General features: G+C 39.6%; 1 protein-coding gene across 2 annotated transcripts in view; it reads right to left on the bottom strand.

Annotated features, from left to right (window-relative positions):
• Positions 1-1372: 1372 nt before the first annotated feature.
• The window catches only part of ZFX (zinc finger protein X-linked), a 33076-nt gene continuing 17373 nt past the window's right edge, over positions 1373-17075 (bottom strand). For both annotated transcript variants that reach the window (XM_074994464.1, XM_074994456.1), the window contains exons 4-8: positions 14866-15015; positions 14164-14307; positions 13935-14069; positions 11320-11460; positions 1373-5134 (exon numbers count right to left, since the gene is read on the bottom strand). In XM_074994464.1, coding sequence (XP_074850565.1) covers positions 3948-5134; positions 11320-11460; positions 13935-14069; positions 14164-14307; positions 14866-15015 — 1757 coding nt within the window. In that variant the 3' untranslated portion in view covers positions 1373-3947. The remainder of the gene's footprint in view (positions 5135-11319; positions 11461-13934; positions 14070-14163; positions 14308-14865; positions 15016-17075) is intronic.

The raw sequence follows: 17075 nt of genomic DNA, 5'->3' as shown, positions 1-17075 counted from the left end.
AGGCTAGTTCAGTGTTAATAAAGTTGCAAGCTAGTTGAAGCATACTCCTGGTGACTTGTTTTTTTACTCCTGCAATGGCGAGGACAATTGCTTAGATCTCCATCAAGCCACCCATGCACAAAGTCATCCATTTGTAAGAATCCTGTTAAAAGACACTAGGTTGAAGTGTGTGATATTTTGGTTATTATCCACTGGGGGCCCAGAGAGAACATGTCTAAGTGTTTCTTACCTTCTCTGTAACCTAGCTGTTGTATGTGATCCATTTAGTTTAATTATGATAGCGGCATATGCTGTTCTTTCTGGAAAATAAAATAAAAATGATCTATTATCTGGATATTGCAGAAGAACTTCACTCAGTATTTAATCACAACATTGGAAAAGACTGACATAAAAAACAGTTTCACAGAAATTTATCACTGTAACTAAATGGAAATAGACCTTAAGTGAACACAGAAAACCTGCCAATACCTGTCACCAAAGCGTAAGAAATTACTGAATGCCCAACAATGAAGGAGCAATCATTCTAGTTCAGGGGTCAGCAACCAAAATAGCAAAAATAGCAATTTTTTTTTTTCAAATTTAGTAAAAACTCAATAATTCAAGAGCCGTGATGCATGTGAATATGAAACGGTCCTTAATAAATAACATCAAACCATACTTTATGTAACCCGTTTTCAGAACAGTGAACACACAATGATTTGTAATACATATGATACATGTTTACTGCAGGACGTTCAAATGTTTTATATATTCTATTTCCTCACACTTTACACGTGCTTGTACCACTATCTTCCTGACTTTCATGCCTGAACCTACTTTTATGATGCCAACCTTACTTCACGTTTAATTTCAGTCTTCTTTCTTAAAATGCATTTTAGCTTTCACAGCAAGAATGCTGCCAGCCCCTTTTCAAATCACAACTTTATTAGCAACATGATCAAAACACAGATATATCATCATATCCCACAATGCACTGCATATATTAAAGGCAGCATTATCCAATGCTCAGGATCACATTTCATTTGCTATTTAAATGAGTTGTTCATTGTTGGGCTTTTAGATGTTCTCCATTTATCAAAAGTAATCAGTTTTTTTGTTTTTGTTTTTTTAAACTTTGCAATTTTAGTATCAGGAGCCACAAAGAAGTCCTTAAAGAGGCTCATGTGGCTCCAGAGCCACAGGTTGCAGACCCCTGTTCTAGCTGCATCACAAAATGTAGACTGTTTAAATACTTTGTATCCAGTACTGCACACAAGCTGACAAATGAGGAAATAAAAATCAACCTTTATGCTAACTTCATTAGATTTTTTTTAAACAAGTGTGTATCATTAAGTAATATCTTAGTACTGGAACCAAGTAAACTAAGCATTCATTAACAAGAAAATATTCTGATTTTTATTTTTTCACGTTATTATCAAGTACACAATTACAATAATGTCACACATCCCTATATGATTCTATGTATTTTGTTTGGTTTTTTTTTTTTTTTTTTTTTTTACAAAATGTACAGAGGGAGGGACATACAATATTTAAGAGGCCATTTCTACAGAACAATAATTTATATTATGTCCTTGTAAAAATCTGTACCTTTTTAAAACATTTAACTGAAACATCCATTTTATAGCATATGCTAATCAAATTATTTAAGAATTAAAACTAGGCCTGTAACTGTCAGTACATTAACAATAACTACAATTTCATTTCCTCTTTATACAGACAAATACATTTTACAAAATCCACTTGACCAAACCCTTAATTGTTCTTTTAAAAAGGTTTTAGCATTGTGCTTTAAAAGAAGTGTGTATGATTCCAGACTACACAAGAGAAATAAAATGTGTAAAATGTTTGTGTTCTTTGTCTTTCAGCTTATTTAAAAATATATAGTTCAAAATGGCTAGAACTTCTCAACAACACGGTGGGGATTTATGTGGAATTTATAGATTTGCAAAACACAAAAAAATCAGTCTGAACAAGGACATTTTGCAAAATGTCAATAGAAAATGTGCACCAAGTTTCTCCACAGTGTGGACCTGATCCTGCAATATGCAACTTGCAGGCAGACTATTGTGACCACATAATTTCTACTGCAGTCAGACGCAGCAGTCTGCTCACCACTTACACATGAAAGGATCAGGACCTCTTTATTATTAACAAACACGAGCCCATGTAGCACTGGACCAATACATGTAATACGATTAATGAGACATCACAAAAATGTGGGGAAAAACAGCATTAGAAAACATTATCTTTGCCTGAAGAGGCAATTCAAGTTAAACTCAACTGTTCACACTTCCAATAAAACATATGGCCTAGCTGAGTGATAGTTGCAGTTCTGCATAATAAAAACAATAGTAAAGATTTAGGACAAACATCTGAAAGAAAAAACTCACACAAAATGGGCCTGATTGAGGACTGAGTCAACTTCTGCATCTCTTGTTCCTAGTTAGTATTTGCATTAAAGATAATGAAACTACTGGTACCAGTAAATCCTACTTGGTGGGATTAATGCTTGCAAAATCTGTCTAATCCTATAGTCATTTGGGGCTGCATCCTACCCTCCTTACTCAACCAGCCACTGACTTCAGTGGGAGTTCAAAGGACTGCAGAATCAGGCCCTAAAACACAATGTGTAATTAAGCAATTCAGTTTTAGTTTACCTTTTTTTCATCTCAGGATACATGACATTCTATCTTGCACATTTATCCAGCAATTAGCAACCAATATTGGATTGCAGCTTTATCTTACTAATTGACTTCAGGTCATAAAACTGCATATAGTTGTAAAGCTCCCCATTTGTTTATGAGCAGACTAGAAAAACTGGGCTAATTCTAGATACTAATTATTTAATAAACAGTAGCTTAGCACAGATGCTGATAGTTCAGGAAAAAAATTTAGAAACAGCTCTGTTTTTGTCATAATTTATTTTTATTAAGGATGTCTGCCTGAAAATTGGACCATGGCTCCTTAAAAATCATCTGCTTCTACTACTTCCTACTTAAAGATTTCTAAACAACACACTTGTACAATTGTCTGAGACATCTGTTGCACATTACTTTTATTCTAAAATAATTCCCAGGATGTGATTATTTGACCCAAATACTGCTGTTTCATGTTTTTATACATAAAATCATCTTCAATTTGGGTGTACACTTAGCTGCACGCATAAGAAGTTGCAGCCTATCCAAATAAGTGGAATAGCCATGTTTCCAATGTTAGTCCGCAGGAAGTTGAAAAAAACAAAACTCTTTTGTGATACATAACCAAAGACAAAGAAACACTGAGAATAAACATAATACTTATGAATCAATTCTTACTCCAAGTAGTATTGAAAAAATGCCCCCAACCATCATCTTTAGGGAGGAATGAGATCTTTTGTAAATGAAACCTGAATTAAAATGCAGAATGTATTTTTGTTTGGTACTATTAAATAACTGCTCAAATGTAAGGTTATTAATTTGCCATAAATTCTGTATGCACTAAACAAGTCAAATTAGCCCTAACATTATTCTTGACATTAAAATTCCCCATGTTATTTTATACATGTCTGACAATTTTATCAAGAAAAAATTTAAAATATTTTAAAAATTCACAACAAAACTGCATTACCGTGGACACTGTGAGTACCAACAAACTCAATAAGAATGTTTAAATAAGCTATTACGATTGAAAAATTCAGTATGAGACAGGGTTGACTTTAGTAAATGCAACTTTATTGTTGCCCTCTTTTCCTCATTTATTAAACAAACTGAATAGAATTGAGAACACGCTATTGAACAAAACGTATAAAAGTCAACTAGAAGCAATAATCCTATTTGTATACAGCAATAAATCAAATGCACAGTATTTTTTTTCTTTTTGTGATCGCAGGTGATTGGCTTTAAAATAAGCTGACTGCCAGAAAAGCAATATCCTTTATATCTCCGAGCCACAAGTCTGCAAAAGAGACTTTAAGGTAACCCAATATCTTTATGATGCCGCATAATGTGCTGGTTCTTCTCTGAAGGCCTTCGGAAACCTTTCTTGCAGTACTCACAACGGTGAGGGTAGTCTTTTGTATGAATAGAAATAACATGCCGTTTGAAGCCTGAGGCATCTGTAGTGCTATACTCACAGTACTCGCATTGATAAACTTTCCTGCCACTGTGTGTTTTCATGTGTTTTTTTAGCTCATTTTGTAGCCTAAACCCTTTCCTACATCTCTTACACCTAAATGGAAGATCCTTTGTGTGAACTGAGAGAATGTGACGACTTAGAATAAACGGATCTGCAATCTTAAAGTCACAATGTCTGCACTGGTGCAATTTTTTACCCTTGTGGGCTGCCACATGTTTTTTCAGTTCTGAGGGCCTATGAAAGCCTTTATCACACATATCACACTTATGAGGATAATCCTTTGTGTGGACTGATATTATATGCCGTTTCAAATCACTTGAGTTTGAGCTCTTGTGGTCACAATGCAAACACTGATGTGTTTTGCTTTCTTGATGATTAAGTACATGCTGCTGCAGCTCTTTGGTATCTGAAAAAGTCTGAAAACAAATATCACACTTGAATGGCATTTCCTTGCTGTGTTTAGTCTTTACATGAGTTTTCAAATTAGAAGAGTCAGCAGACCTGTAATCACAATACTGGCACTCATATGGCTTTTCACCAGTATGGATTCGCATGTGCTTCTTGAGCTCTGACGGATGACGAAATCCTTTGCCACACTCCACACAAATATGAGGAAAGTTCTTGCTGTGGACAGCCAGAAGATGACGACTGAGTAACCCTTGTTCCGCTGTCTCATAGTCACAGAATTTGCATTTATGCATCTTATTAGCTCCTTTGTCCCTATGCACCATCTTGTGAGTGAATAAAGCTCCTGCATGAGAAAAGCTCTTCCCACACTCATCACATTCAATAAGCTTTTCTGTTTTGTTAGTCAGCTTGTGACTCTCCAGATGATTATGCAAACTAATTTTTTTATTGGTAGTGTAATCACAGTCTGTGCATCTGTATTTCTTCTTAGTTAGAAGGTGCTCTGGATGGTTTTTCATGTGTCTTTTCAAGAAACCTCTGGATTTAAACTTCTTTCCGCAAATCATGCAAGGATAGACAGTCAAAGGATGACCATCAGGGCCAATGATTATTGCTGAAAATAAACAAAAAGTTTCATGAAACTGATGGTCAAACTTCAAAGCATTTCATTAACATGATGCAACAATAAATAGTACTGTTAAATTAATCCAAGTGAGTTACATTAATGTTATTAATTTCACTTTAACTACTTTTCTGCATTAACCCTGTAGCACTGCTAGCCAGAGTTTCCTGACACTAAAAATGCAGACTCCAAACTGCTGCATTTGGCAGTACCGTCAAGTAAAACATATACAGAAACAAGGGTGTCTTTACATTCATGAAAGAAGAAAGAAATATGGAAGAAATTTGTAGAAACTCAATAAGGAATAATTTAACATGTCAGTGATTACAGCTTTTTCAACATTCTCTTAAAATTGTCACAGAATAATAGAACATTAGACTGCAAGCGACCTTGAGAGGTCATCAAGTCCAATCGCCCGCCCTCACAGCAGGACCAAACACTATCTAAGACCAGCCCTAATAGATGTGTCTAACCTGCTCTTAAGTATCTCCAGTGATGGAGAGTCTACAACCTCCCTAGGTAATTTGCTCCAGTGTTTAACCACCCTGACAGTTAGGAAGTTTTTCTTTATGTTCAACTTAAACCTCCTCTGCTGCAGTTTAAGCCCATTGCTCCTTGTCCTATCCTCAGAGGCCAAGGAGAACAATTTTTCTCCCTCCTCCTTATAACCATCTTTGAGGTTCTTCAAAGCTGCTCTCATGTCTCCTCTAAGTCTTCTCTTTTCAAAACTAAGCAAGCCCAGTTCTTTCAGTCTTCCCTCATAGCTCATGTTCTCTAGAGCTTTAATCATTCTTGTTGCTATTCTCTGGACCTTCTATTTTTCCACTGCTTTCTTGAAATGTGGTGACCAGAACCAGACACAATACTCCAACTGAGGCCAAATGAGAGCTGAGCAGAGCAGAAGAATGACTTCCTGTTTCTTGCTCTCAACCCTCGTGTTAATGCATCCCAGAATCATATTTGCTTTTTTTCGCAACAGCATCACAATGTTCACTCACATTTAGCTTGTGGTCCACTATGACCCCTAAATCCCTTTCTGCAGTACTCCTTCCTAGATAGTCACGTCCTATTTTGTATACATGAAGCTCACTGGTTCTTCCTAAGTGGAGTACTTTGCATTTGTCCTTATTGAACTTTATTCTGTTTAACTCAGACCATTTCTCCAGTTTGTTCAGATCCTTTTGAATTCTGACCCTATCCTCTAAAGCACTTGCAACCCCTCCCAGCTCGGTATAATCTGCAAGCTTAGTAAGTGTACTCTCTATGCCAACATCTCAATCATTGATGAAGATACTGAATAGAACTGGTCCTGAAACAGACCCCCATGGAACCCCACTCATTATACCCTTACAGCATGATCGCAAATCATTAAAGTACTCTCTGAGAACAGTTATCCAGTGAGTTATGCACCCATAGTAGCCCCATCTACACTGTATTTGCCTAGTTTATTGATAAGAAGATCATGAGAAACCATATCAAATGCCTTACTAAAGTCTAGGTATACATCCACCCCTCCTCTCTTATCCACAAGACTTGTTATCCTGTCAAAGAAAGCTATCAGATTGGTCTGGCATGATTTGATCTTCACAAATCAATGCTGGTTGTTACCTATTAATTTATTTTCTTCCAGATGTTTGTAGATGAATTCCTTAATTATTTGCTCCATTATCTTTACCAGCACAAAATTAAACCGATTGTTCTGTAGTTTCCTGGGTTGTTCTTTTCCCCTTTTCATAGATGGGCACTAAATTTGCCCTTTTCCAGTCTTCTGAAATCTCTTCAAACTTCCAGGACTTTTCAAAGATAATAGCTATATGTTCCGATACCTCCTCTATCAGCTTCTTAAGTATTCCAGGATGCAGTTCATCAGGCCATGGTGACTTAAAGACATCTAATTTTTTTAAATAATTTTAGCATGTTCTTTCTGCTTTTATCCTCTAAACCTACCACCTTCCCACTAGCATGCATTACATTAGGCATTTCTGCATTGGCCTTCTCATGGAAGACTGAAACAAAGAAGTCATTAAGCACTTCTGCCATTTTCAAGCTCCAGGTGCCCCAGAGGGGGTGGATCAAAGACAGTGATCAAGCAACTCATCTCCTAATAAGGAGGAGACCTTATCTACCAGCTCTCTAAGTTTACCAAAATCTGCCTTCCTGAAATCTATTGTCTCTATTTTGCTGAACTCCCTTTCACCATTTCTTAGAATCATGAACTCTAAGATTTCATGGTCACTTTTTCCCAGGCTGCCTTCCACTTTAAATTCTCAACCTGTTCCTCCCTATTTAAAATCAAATCTAGAACTGCTTTCTCCCTAGTAGATTTTTCTACCTTCTGAAATAAAAAACTGTCATCCATGCAGTCCAATAACTTTCTGGATAGTCTGTGCCCTGTTGTGTCAGTTTCCCAACATCTGTCTGAATAGCCGAAGTACCCCTTTACCACCAAATCCCGCGCTTTGGATGATTTTGTTAGTTGCTTAGAAAAAGCCTCACCACGTCTTCTACCTGTGTAGGTGGTCTGTAGTAGACCCCTACCATGATATCACCCTTGTTTTTAACCCCTTTTAACCTAACCCAGAACCTCTCATCATGTCTGTCTCCTGCATCCATCTCCACCTCAGTCTAGGTGTGCACATTTTTGATATATACAGCAATACCTCCTCCCTGTTCACCCTGCCTGTCCTTCCTGAGTAAGCTGTACCCTTCCACACCAACGTTCCAATCATGTATACTATCCCACCACCTCTCTGTGATACTAATTATGTCATAGTTGTATTTATTTATTAGGACTTCAAGTTCTTTCTGCTTATTACCCATACTTTTTAAATTTGCATATAGGAATCTAAGATACTGATTTACTTTTGCTTCCCAGTTCTTCCTAGTCCCTCTTTTTTCTCTGCTATTATAGCCCAGGATCTCTCTCATTTTCAACCCAACTCCCAGGTCTCCAGGTTTTTTACTTACCTGTGGACTTTGGTGACCTGTCCCCATCGAACCTCGTTTAAAGCCCTCCTTACTAGGTTAGCCAGTCTTGATCCAAATACATCCTTCCCATTCCTCACAAGGTGAACCCCATCCCCACTTAGCAGTCCTTCTTGGAATAGCATCCTGTGATCGAGGAAGCCAAAGCACTTCTGATAACACCATCCTCACAGCCAGGCATTCACCTCCAGGATGCACTTGTATCTGCCTGGCCCCCTACTTTTGATAGGAAGGGTTGAGGAGACCACCACCTGTGCCCCGAACTCCTTCACCCATACTCCCAAACTCTGTAGACCCGCTTGATCTGCTCAAAATTACACTTTGCAGTACCATTCGTGCCCACATGGGTGAGTAGCATGGGGTGGTAGTCACCAGGCTGGATAGTCCTCAACAATGCTTCCGTAACATCTCAGATATGGGTTCTTAGCAGGCAGCATACCTCCCAGGATGACATGTCAGGGTGACAGATGGGTGCCTCCATCCCCCTCAGAAGAGAGTCTCTGACCACCACTACCCTACATTTCCTCTTTGTAGTGTTAGCAGCAGCCCTCCAAGTGTTCGAGGTACAAGTCTTTTCTGTTTCTGCTGTAGGAAGTGATTCCTTATCTCCAGTATCCAGAAAAGCATAATGGTTTCTCAGTACCATGGTGGGAGCGTTGGGAGCAGGGGTAGAGCACTGCCTGCTGCCAGAAGTGACCAGTGCCAGTGTCCCCTCAAGCCTTCTCCTCTTCCTCCACCGATGGTTTGCCAGTAGTCTTTTGTGGTGGGACAGCTATCTTAACCTCGGCTATCGCCACATGAATACTCTCCAGGAATTGCTCGTGGATATGGAAACTCCTTAGCCTAGCTGCCACCTCCTCCTACAGCTCTCCCACTTGCTTCCTGAGAGATTTCACCATAAGACACCTCCCACAAGGGATGGTCCCCCCAGCCTGGACTTCTGTAAGTGGGATTTGCAAGTCACAGTCCCTGCAAAACCACAGCAGAGTCTGGGTGGAAGCATGCCTGGTCAGGAAGTCTGTCTGACTGTAGGCACAGGTAGAGAAGACAGGAGCAGTGCTGGCACAGATGTTGCGGGTCTTCCTACCCATAGTGGAACCCCCTCTGTCACACCCTCTCTATCAAACCCCCTCTTAACTCTCTCCTGTCTGCAGCCCACTATCCGCTTCCCTCCTCTGGTCACTCTGCCTCTAGCTTTCTAAAGCCTGCAAACAGGTCAGACCTTCCCCTTTGTTAGACACACAGGTGACTAAGTTTTAATTAAGGACAGAAAAATGTTTATTAGAGGAAAACTTCAATGAGCTAATGATACAACCTCACAAAGCAAACTATTTATGCTCCCCCCAACATTCCAGATTTTGAACTTAAACTATATAAAATTAAGTCCATTCATACCACACATACTGCTATACAATATAATTTCTGCAACATACTGAACATTATTTACAATGGCTGTGTCTACACGTGCCCCAAACTTCGAAATGGCCATTTGCATGGCCATTTCGAAGTTTACTAATGAAGCGCTGAAATGCATATTCAGCGCTTCATTAGCATGCGGGCGGCAGCAGTGCTTCGAAATTGACGAGCCTTGCCGCCGCGCGGCGTGTCCAGACGGGGCTCCTTTTCGAAAGCACGCCACCTACTTCGAAGTCCCCTTATTCCCGTGAGCTCATGGGAATAAGGGGACTTCGAAGAAGGTGGCGTCCTTTCGAAAAGGAGCCCCGTCTGGACGCGCCGCGCGGCGGCAAGGCTCGTCAATTTCGAAGCGCCGCTGCCGCCTGCATGCTAATGAAGCGCTGAATATGCATTTCAGCGCTTCATTAGTAAACTTCAAAATGGCCATTTGCATGGCCATTTCGAAGTTTGGGGCACGTGTAGACGTAGCCAATGAGATCCGAGAGCATCAGCAGACGTGATATATTTTTGTTTTGGTATATGAATGGCAAGATGCTAACAGTCATTTCTTTGGGAAGCAGAATTTTCAAATGTCATCCATGTCTTTTTCTGCTCAAGATTATGCTACTGTAATGAAATCTACATTGGTTTGCAGATTTAAACCACCCAGAGAACTGAAGTTTGTACAAAACTCATCAGCTCACCTGTTAAAAGGAACAGTAAACTGTGGGTATACCATATCAGAATCCCATTATCTGCACTAAATGGCATAAGACCTACACTACCTCCCTCCTCCTGTCATGTGTTATGGTTACAAGGAGCGATGGTCAAGCTGGACTCCTGGTGGTATGAATGAGAGTCGGTCAATGGGAGAACATTTTAATTTATGTAAGGGCTCCTCAGCTTTGGAACTCACTTCCTGAGCTCTGGACAAATTAGCCTGAATTTCATTACCTTCTGGGCACTCTGTGAATCAAATGTCCCCCCAGATAGGGGAGGATTACCAGGGTAGTTGACGTTGAAAAACAAAAGATTATTTCAACCTTTATTTTGCCTGATCGGCTACTTAGGAGCTACACGAGCTGGAACTACTGCAGTTCAGTTACAGTGGACAGGTGCTCTTTTTATTTCATTAGAAAAATAAATAATTCAGGGATGGTGGAAGGCTTCTAATGTCAACAACCCTCAGCTCCTCCTGTGATTGCAAATAAAGATTTTGCAAAGAGCATTAGGACAACTTATTTCAGAATGACAGCAAGCTAAAGAGATGTGAAAGCACATGTATACAATTTAAGAGATAAAGTATCTGTTGATAAGCAAACTCATTTAGTTACTTGTTAAAGTAACAGCCATAATTAATTTTGTCAGTTTATTGTATGTATAAAACGAGACCACTGGCTATTTAGAAAAGTTTCAGTGTTTCATTTGGCCAAGACCAGCTTTTAAAAAAGGTTGTAAATGCTATTCTGAATATCAAATCTGTATAGCAAGTAAAGGGTCTAAGTACTTAATTGTTGCCACAATATTGCTTCTGTTTTGGGTGAGAGGAGTTCAATTTCATTTGAAGCTGTGATGTTCAATTTTCCTAACATTTTTATTTCAGAATTTTAAACAGAAAATACAACCTGGATAAGTGAGCCAAACATCTTGCCAACAAATCAGAGAAGCAAAGTAACAATATTCACTCCAAAGAGTGTTGTCCCTTCAAATCCTCAGTGACAATCCACACTCATATGTCTCTACTGAAGTACTTTTATGGCCTTCTCACTGAACTACTTAAGTGATTAAGTACTCACCTGTTTGATATTGCCTAGATTCAGGTCTCCTTCTTTTCTTTGGTTTTTGTTTAGCTAGTCTCCCAAGTCCAGAAGACTCATCTATGTGCAAGAGAGCACTTGCAGTGCCATTCCGGCTTTCAATCCCATCTGTATTATTACCTAGTAAAATAAATTAAAGTTACGTACCACTGCCACTCCAAAATGTATTTGGACTATTAGAGCTTTGATGATAAACAACAAATAGGCAAGGGAACCTTTTAGCTTGACAATATTTTGCAAAACTACAGTAGTTTTGTTAAATCAAGTGACCGCTGCACTGATCCACAAGTACTCTTCTCAGCGAATGACAAAATCTAAGACTAAAATTATTTCATAAAATAAAACTATGTACCTCAGTCTAAACTCAATAGTGCAGATACTGGATTTATATGTGGAAAGATCTGGATCCAATGCATTTTACAAAAGAAAACCAGAGTCCATTTCACAAAGGGTTTTCTCTTTCTAATCTCAATATTGCAATTTAAGAAAAGATTTCGCCACGTATTTCCAGTTAGTCATTCTGTACAAAGAATTTTTAATGTCAGGAAACATGCACAAGTCACACTATTTATATCTGATATCCATTACACCATTAGGGTTTAATCCTGTAAAACCGTGATGTGTAAACATCCATTCAGTTCAAGCCACTTGACTTGCAAATAATAGTAGTTTCATATGCAAGGGTTTGTAGGATTGGTCATTTAATTGATGAGTCATCTCTCAATGTGCTAAAGACTTTCCTAAGAACTAGAACAACATGAACATATATAAGTCTGAGTCTACACAAATCTAGAAACTTAACATATTAATTTTAGCCAAGACTGAAAAGTGCACTGAATAACTGTCTTCCACCACTACCTTACTATCTATGAACAGGTCCTTCACAGCCACATGTTGCCAGCAGCAGACCACAAGGCCAGACTGGGTCCTGCCCCACCACTCTCTGGCCGTTTCTACACAGACCACTTCCTTAGGGAGTGGCATACTAATACACAGAGCGAAAAATGCTAATGAGGCATGGATGCAAATTCCCTGCACCTCATTAGCATAATGTCACATGATTTCGAGTCCAGAAGACCGTTCTTCTGGACTCCAAAATGCCATGTAGAAGTGTGGCCCCCAGGGTGGCTTCTAGAATTAAGTCCTTCTTCCAGAGGTCCCTTCTTCCCGAAAATTTTTGGGAAGAAGGGGCCTCTGAAAGAAGCACGTCCTTCCGGAAGCCCCGCGGGGCCGCACTTCTACATGGCAGTTCTTCCGTATTCCAAATCACGTGACGGTATGCTAATGAGGCGCAGGGAATTTGCATCCACACCTCATTAGAATCTTTCGCTCCGTGTATTAGCATGCCACCTCTGAAGGAAGTGGCCTGTGGAGAAACAGCCTCTGGGTCTAGCCTCTCTCTTCCCCCATCCTCAACTCTCCCAGCTTCCTTTTCCCCAGCCTTTATAGCCCCCTGGCTAATTAGGCTGGCAGATGTTTCTCATTGCTAGGTAGGCACAAGGCTGTTCACCTAGCCCTAATCTATTTTGCCTGATTGAAGCTAGAGTGGAAGGGGGTTGATTAAGTCCTCCTTACTTGGCACTCTCCTCCAAGCCCTAATCACCTTCTGCTTTTCTAATGTAACCTCCTCCTCCTGTAACCCAGGAAATCCACTTCAGGCCACTCAGGTCCATCCGCATAGGAATTAAAGTTCTGGCCATATTGTTCCTCTTAACGTGAAACTTTCTGAACCGGTAGGAATCCAGAAGGGTTTTCAGTTAAACAACAACTTAAACATATGCTCCTATTACTGCTACCTTTATGCTCCTTCCCTCATTATATAGTTTGTCATACCACGTGGTTGCAATTTATTTAAATTATACTGTAAACTCTTGAGGCTGGAACTGTCTCTTTGTATGTTTGAATAACATCCTGAATACAGGGTCCCAGTCTTGATTGGGGTACTCAGATGCTTCTAAATGATTTACTCCAACAAGGAGTGAAGTCATTTCATATCTCAACTAATGCCCAGATACCACTAAGCAAAAACAACAATTCTAAAATATTGGAGAACAACTCTGAATCGTACCCAAGAATCAATTAAATAGAAAGAAAAAGAAAGATCCCTTTCCCGTTTAGTTTTTCAACTGTATTTCATTTTCAAAATATAATTTTCAAATGTCAAATATTTATGCACTCATCCATGCACTCCAAAATAAACTCATCTGGTGGCGCTGCTTCTCAGCTAAGATTTAATTGAAGCCTACATTCTCCTGGTTGTCACTTCTATAAATATATTAATTTTTTAAGCCAGTCCTTACTATAGAACTGTGATGGCCTAAGGCACTCAAGATACAATTTTTCAGTTGGGAAGGTTGTGTACTTCTGCTGTACATCCTTCTATACTACATATGTATAAAAAGGAAATACCTGTTAAAACAGAAATAAAAATAACCTTGATTTTCATCTTATTTTTCAGGAATCTGTTTAGCTTTTTTGGTGACAACATTTTGGAACTTTATGACATACAACGCCAACGAGATGGTATGATTGTAAATGCAGATATTTTGCTACCACCAACCCCAATCTTGGAAAAGTGCTTGTACATGACATACCATAAGCTGCTGCCCAAGCTATGGGCATAAAAGTTTTAATTTCAGATTCATCAATTTGCTGTTCATGGGCCACTGTTGCATCTTCCTCCCCTACAATCACTTCCATGTAAACCTCATCAGCAATTTCTGCAACATCTAAGAGAAAAATTAATTAATACACAGCATAAATAATAATTTCATGTTACTGAAAATAAAAACCCTGCCCCCAAATAAAAGGCCACCTACTTACTTAAATCTTCATCTTCATGTTGAGAATCATTTACAGTCATGTAAACCATTTTTTCCCTGGGAATACGAACACTGCTATTTTGGTCAAGTAGTCCCACTCCATGATCATTTTCAGATTCACTCTCCACAATGTCAACTGTGCCTCCTAATTAAGAAGACCAGAGTAAACGTTGCTTAAGTACATTTCTAACAATTCTAAAGTGAAAAATATTTCAGAAGTTTATATTCTTTAACTTTTAGTATCCATGGCTCTTAAACTATTGAGGGGAAAAAAACCCAAACAGTCTGCATATATAAGGTTTCAGAAGTCAAGGTAGACCAGTGGAAGGCAACCAGCAGCACCCAGGCTGCATGTGACCCAATGGGCCTCTACCAGTGACCTGTGGTCCCCTATCTGCCCCTCTCCACATGCCTCCTGTGCACTGGGGTGTCAGCTGTTCATGACCATTCTAGCTGTAGGACTGAGAGGAGCAGTAACAAAGCTCAAATCAGGTAATTCGTAGCGCTGCAAAAGCATTTGGAAGGAGTAGGAAGTGCAAGGCTCCAGTGCGCAAGAGGGCAGAGGAGCTCACAAGAAGTCCACAGGTGGAACCCAAGTGATGCGGCTCACTGAGATAAAGGAAGGCCACTCGCACAGCCCACTCACTCTTCTTGCTTGCCCGCTGCTGAGTTAGACTATTCTAAAATGACCATGGAGATTTACCTAAATCATCCTCTCCAGGATCAGCTTTGAAGATATATACTTTGATGACTTCTGGACAAAGGCTGTCCACTTTACATGGATCATTTTCTGACTCTGCTTCCATGGTGATTTCAGCAGAACCTTCATGTTCGATCTTCCCAGTATCATCCACTACAAATACAAATTATGATATGCTCACACAATCTATAAAAAAGCTGCAAATGACACAGGACTTACTTTTTCATTTCAGTTTGAAAATGGTTAAAAGAGAAAATAGATTAACTGGCCTGACCCTACAGTGGAAGAAGCCACATCTTAATAGTTGTTTAAGACTTATTTTAAAAAGAGAAAGAAGCAAATCAAAGACACAAGATTTTCATCATTCCAGATAAGAAATAAATTGCATCACCCTGTTAAAAACAAAAAGCAGCAGCATTCCTGCATTACAGCTGACCCTCACTTTACATGGACTCAACTTACGCATTTTTATATTAACACGAGTCGAGTCTGGGGGAACCTTACTTTCTTGTACCCTGCTTTGCTGCTTATCCCCACATTACTCTCTGGTTCAGGGGCTCCTTAGAAGGCAGCTCCTGCCTTGCAGCTGCCTGGCACTTCAACACTGGGTCCAAGCCACACAGTGGCTGGAGCTGCCCAGGACTCCAGCACAGCAGCTGGAGCTGCTGCCACCTGAGCAGCCCCAGGGCCAAGATGCACTGCAGTTGGGAGTAGCAGGGGTGCCATTGCTGCTTTGCATGGCCAGCAGTTGGAGAAGGAGGCACCCTGTCTGCCCGCAGGGGGAGCCACAGCCGCCCGCTTCCCCCAGCCAGGGGAATTCTGAGGCTCTCCCCAATGCCCCCCATCTCCATGAATTTGATTTATGTGGAGGTTGCCCAGGACACATTCTCCGCATAAACTGAGGGTTTACTGTACTTGCTGAAACAAGGGTAGCTCTTATGCTCTATTTCTGCTCAGGCAGACAACTTGTACTAGTGATGAAGGAATTGAGAGATAGGAAACAACGACATAGTGAAGAACACAAAAGCGCTTCATGACTTCTGTAGATTGCCCTTCCCTGACCACTAATATAGAGAACTAATACAAAAACTTAGAGAAAAGAATGGAAAATGAATGATAGCCATCAGGAAATATCCAGGTCCAGCAAACTCCAGATCCAACATACATCTAACAAACTATTCACTCCCTTTCCATCAAAAGCTGTCCTTTACTGTCCCTGCCATAAGGCCACACATCACAGATGTCTCCTCAGCTGAGAACTAGGCTTAAGTCCCTTCTAAGCCTGTCAGAAGTGTTCCCTCAGTTAGCTAGAAAGGAGTTTAATGATATAAAAAACCACTAGGTCTGTCTTTTCCCACTCAGCCAAGAGGAATTCTTTTAAGCAATCTCAGACCCTGCTTGCTCATCAAAGAAGCAACCAAGCTCAACTGCAAACTAATGAATTGCTACTCAAACATTAACAAATTCTGATTCTATTAACTCCTGCCAATGTCCCTACAGAAAGGAATGTAAAGTGTATGTAGTAGTACAGTCCTGTATCCATACCACATTATTCTGAATTTACTGAAAAACAATCTCTTAAAAAATGTGCCTGTTAGATTGTTGCTCCTCAGTGGATTTCCTCCAAGCAGCAGAGTGAAAATATAGTTCATGCACCAACCAACATTCATGTGATAAATTAACTTTTCATGTATCTTTTGACTTGCTCACCTGGTCTCTGCCCTCTGCGCCACTAATACTGGTACTACTTCTAATATTGTAACCTCATAAGCAGCTTCAGAAATCTGACATCTTTTTAAAATGCACACCATAAAAAATGTTTCTTTGCCAAATGTTTACTTATACCTCAAAATATTTATATTCACTGGTGCACAAAGTCCACTATCTCAAAACCCTACAGGCAGTTCACCTTTCCAACAGAAGTTTCTTCTAGCACTGGCAGACTCCAAAACACTAGATTTAAAAATATATGACATTAGGTACAATAAAGTAACAAAGTTTCTTTTTAGGTTTTTATGGCTTCTTAAAAGCCATGTATAATTTGGAATCATGGTAACAAAAGGCACAAATTTTACAAAAAAATGAAAAATAGCACAAATATTTTAAAACTCTAAAGAAGTCTATTAGTTTTCTGTAACATGCAGCATAAACAGAGTACATAATATTGCATAAAAATTTAAGTATCCTGATTTTGCCACATGAACAATGTAGCC

The sequence above is a fragment of the Carettochelys insculpta genome, chromosome 1 (assembly GCF_033958435.1).
Source record: "Carettochelys insculpta isolate YL-2023 chromosome 1, ASM3395843v1, whole genome shotgun sequence".
Lineage (NCBI taxonomy): Eukaryota > Metazoa > Chordata > Testudines > Carettochelyidae > Carettochelys > Carettochelys insculpta.
This window is presented reverse-complemented; position numbering and strand designations above follow the sequence as displayed.